The sequence below is a fragment of the Malurus melanocephalus genome, unplaced genomic scaffold (genome assembly GCF_030028575.1).
Source record: "Malurus melanocephalus ecotype Western Australia unplaced genomic scaffold, MMel_1.1 scaffold_1385, whole genome shotgun sequence".
In the NCBI taxonomy this organism is placed as follows: Eukaryota; Metazoa; Chordata; class Aves; order Passeriformes; family Maluridae; genus Malurus; species Malurus melanocephalus.
Window position 1 is genome coordinate 5,947 of NW_026624617.1, and position 3,745 is coordinate 9,691.

Here is a 3,745-nt window from a genome sequence, read left to right on the forward strand (position 1 = left end):
TTAATTATTTATATATGCCATTTAAAAATTTCTATTTATTATATTATTTCATTATATTATTTCTAGTATTTTATTTTAAATCTTTATTACATATTATTTATTTTATTATTATTTTATTGATTTATAACAAATATTAAATTTTTTTAATTAATTTCTATTAATAAGGGTTGATTCCTTAAGGTTTGTTGCTTCCTCTATCCCAAGCCTGAGGGAAGAAAGYTGGGAAGAGGAAATTAGAGAAAGTGGAATGCAGCAGTGGCAGCTTTCCCATGTCTRTTCCTGATAAAAAGATGGAATTGTGTTCCTTGGAATGGTTTTTTCTGTTCAGGATTTGGGATTTTTAAAGCCTTCCTGTCAAAAATTCCTCTCCCAGCCTGGCTCTGTCTGCGTTTCCAGATCAAAGAGCCAAAATTTGGGAATCCCTCCCTGGGATTGCAGCTGGAAGTGGTTCCTGGGAGCACACATTTCCCAGGAGCCCTTTATCCATCACCTGCTGAAGCAGCTCCAGGCTTGGTTTGATTTTATTTTTTTTAAATAAATTCCATTTGTTTTGCAAAAGGACCTGCAGGGCCAAAAAAAAAAAAAAAAAAAAAAAAAAAAAAAAAAAAAAAAAAAAAAAAAAAAAAAAAAAAAAAAAAAAAAAAAAAAAAAAGCTGGATCAAAGCTGTGTAAAGCAAAATGTTTAAAAAATGAGGGGAAAAAAGAGAATATTTCAGTGCATCAGCTTCAAATCCTCTCCCTGTTGTTGTTTTCCCTCTGAGGTGGGTGAGGATGATGGGATGGGAGTGGCTGAGGAGGGCTGGGGATGCCATCCAGCATTTCCTTGTGCTCCTTTTGCTTCTCACAGATTCCAGTTCAGGAATCAATAAATAATTGGGAAAAACCCTCTTTGTTTCAGCTGAATTCTGTACACTCTCACACGTGGCAGAGCAAAACAGGGCCTATTCCTCATCTTTTCCCTGATTTTCCTCACATTTTCCTATGGAATCAGAGGAAGGGAAGCCCTTTTTTAATCACACCAAAAAATTAATGTCAAATTAATTTTTGAATTAATTCTGAATTAATTAAGCCCCTCAGAGTTCCAAGTTTGGAAAAAATAAGCCTCTGAATTCCAAGCCCCTCAGAGCCCCTTCCCTCATCCCAAAAGGATCAGAACCCCGCCTGTATCTTTGTCGTGGGCATACAACGCCATGAAAAAACAAATTCTCTGTATTTTTCTTGTTTCTCCCAGCGATGCACGGCTGTTCCCGGGTCGTGGAGCTGCTCCTGGATCGGTAAGGAGKCTCCTCCTCGCAGCTTTTCCTCCCCCACTCCGGACACAAAGGCTGTTTGTGCCTCTCCGGGGCTGCACAGCTGCCCTGCCCGCCCTCCCGAGGCTGCCTCTTCACTCTCCAGGCTTTTCCCAGCTGCTCCAGGACCTTGGGGACAAGGATCCCTCCGGATGGGCTCCCTCTTGGTTATGACATAAAGCCCAGTTATGTAACTCGGCCCTCTTGGGTGGTTTTTTGTTTTTTTTTTTCCTGCTGATTCATTCCCGGCGCCTCCAATGTGGCCGAGGCCGAGTGACAGCAACGGAACAGATTCCCGGAGCAGCTTCCCGAGGCTGGGATTATCCCTGCTTTTCTTTGGGAAATTGCTGGGAATTGGTTTTTGAGCAGCTCAGTTCCCTTCCTAAAGGCTGGAACTGGAGCAGCTTTCCCTGGGCATCACAGCTCATCCCAACCTGTCCATGCTCAGCCCAGCTCTGTGATTTCGTTCAGTTTTAGTTCATTTTCAGTTCAATCTCAATTCACTTTTAGTTCCGTTTTAGTTCAATTTCATTTCAGTTTTAGTTCAATTTCAGTTTAGTTTTAGTTCAGTTTTAATTCCCTTTCAATTCCCTTTCAATTCCCTTTCATTTTCCTTTCAATTCCTTTTAAATTCCATTTTCTCTCATTTCACTGCAGTTTCAGAGATTTGTGGGCTCTGATTTTCTATGTCATTTCATGAGGATCTGCTTATTCCCTGCTTTCAGTGCACACATTGTCTATTTTGGACACCCTCTGGCCAGGGAAAAGGGAATTGTAAATGATCTATAGAACCCAAAGGAGCTGAAACAGATCTCCCATCCCAAAAAAACCCCACAAATCATTCTCCAGGCCCCAAAACACCAGGACAGTTTTATCCACGGCTTATGGATGGGCTTTAGATATTCCATTTTTAATCCCAGCTGCTCAGAGCTTCCTTCAGTGAGGAATTTTGGAGCTGCCACCAGCTGTGTCCTGGTTTTTATCTCCTCTCCAGATGCCAGTACACCCCTGACAGCAGGGACAGATGTGGAATCACTCCCTTCATGGATGCCCTCCAGAATGGGCACGTTGGCATCGCCCGGCTGCTGCTGCACAAACACCAGGTGAGTGCCACAATTGCTCAGCTGCCTCCTCCAGGAGCTGAGCCAGAGCTGCAGGGAGCAGAAGAAAGCAAATTCCTAAATGCAAAGAGAGAAATTGGGAAAAAAAAAATAAAATCTTCCTGCTGGAGATGAGATTTTGTCCAGTGATGTGATCAGGAATCAGTTCCTGGGGCTGGAATCATGGAATGGTTTGGGTTGGAAAGGCCTTAAAAATGATCTCATCCCACCCCTGCCATGGCAGGGACACCTCCCACTGTGCCAGGGTGCTCCAATCCCAACGTCCAGCCTGGCCTGGGCACTGCCAGGGATCCAGGGGCAGCCCCAGCTGCTCTGGAAAAGCTGAGAAATGCCACTGGTGCCACCAGGCAGCAGATGGAGGGCACAGGATGTGCCAATGCTCCAGGACAGCTGTGCCAGAGCCAGAAGAACTCTTGGAATGGCTGGACTCAGCATGGAGGCTCCTGTGGCCATGGATAATGTGGAAATATCCATCCCTGTGTTATCAGAGCTCCTCCCTCTCCCATGCTCTCAGGAATCCCAGATTTCCTCCAGGGAATGTCATTGGAGCCAATTGTCCGGAGCAGGAACCAGACCACTGCGATCAATAATTTATTGATTATTTATTGATTGGTTGCTGGATGATCCCAGCTGGTTGGGGCCCTCATGTGGTTGATTATTCCAGAGGTGCTGGGAAGTTTGTAGCGGTTTTAATCTCATTTTTCAGGCACTGAAGGTGGGAAAGGTGAGAAACCTCATTAAAGTTTCCTGGCAGTGTCAGTGCCCAGACATGGCTGATTATTCCAGAGGTGTTGGGAAGTTTCCCATGGTTTCATTTCACATTTCAGGCACTGAAGGTGGGAAAGCTGGGAAAAGTTGTGGAGGTTTCCTGGCAGTGTCAGAGCCTCCACCTGGCTGATTATTCCAGAGGTGCTGGGAATTTTGTCGTGATTTTAATTTCACATTTCAGGCACTGAAGGTGGGAAAAGTTGTGGAAGTTTCCTGGCTGTGTTGGTGCCTCCACATGGCTGATTATTCCAGAGGTGCTGGAAACTTTGCTGTGGTTTAATCTCACATTTCAGGCACTGAAGGTGGGAAAGGTGGGAAAAGCTGTGGAAGTTTCCTGGCAGTGTTGGTGCCTCCACATGGCTGATTATTCCAGAGGTGTTGGGAAGTTTGCTGTGGTTTTAATTTCACATTTCAAGCACTGAAGGTGGGAAAGGTGGGAAACCTCATGGAAGTTTCCTGGCAGTGTCAGAGCCTCCACATGGCTGATTATTCCAGAGGTGTTGGGAGATTTCCCATGGTTTTAATTTCACATTTCTGGTACTGAAGGTGGGAAAGGTGGGAAACCTC

General features: G+C 44.7%; 1 protein-coding gene across 1 annotated transcript in view; it reads left to right on the forward strand.

Moving 5' to 3' along the window:
• Positions 1-3,745, forward strand: part of ANKRD16 (ankyrin repeat domain 16) — a 16,192-nt gene that overhangs the window by 5,844 nt on the left and 6,603 nt on the right. The window contains exons 4-5 of the mRNA XM_057387814.1: positions 1,232-1,274; positions 2,284-2,403. Coding sequence (XP_057243797.1) covers positions 1,232-1,274; positions 2,284-2,403 — 163 coding nt within the window. The remainder of the gene's footprint in view (positions 1-1,231; positions 1,275-2,283; positions 2,404-3,745) is intronic.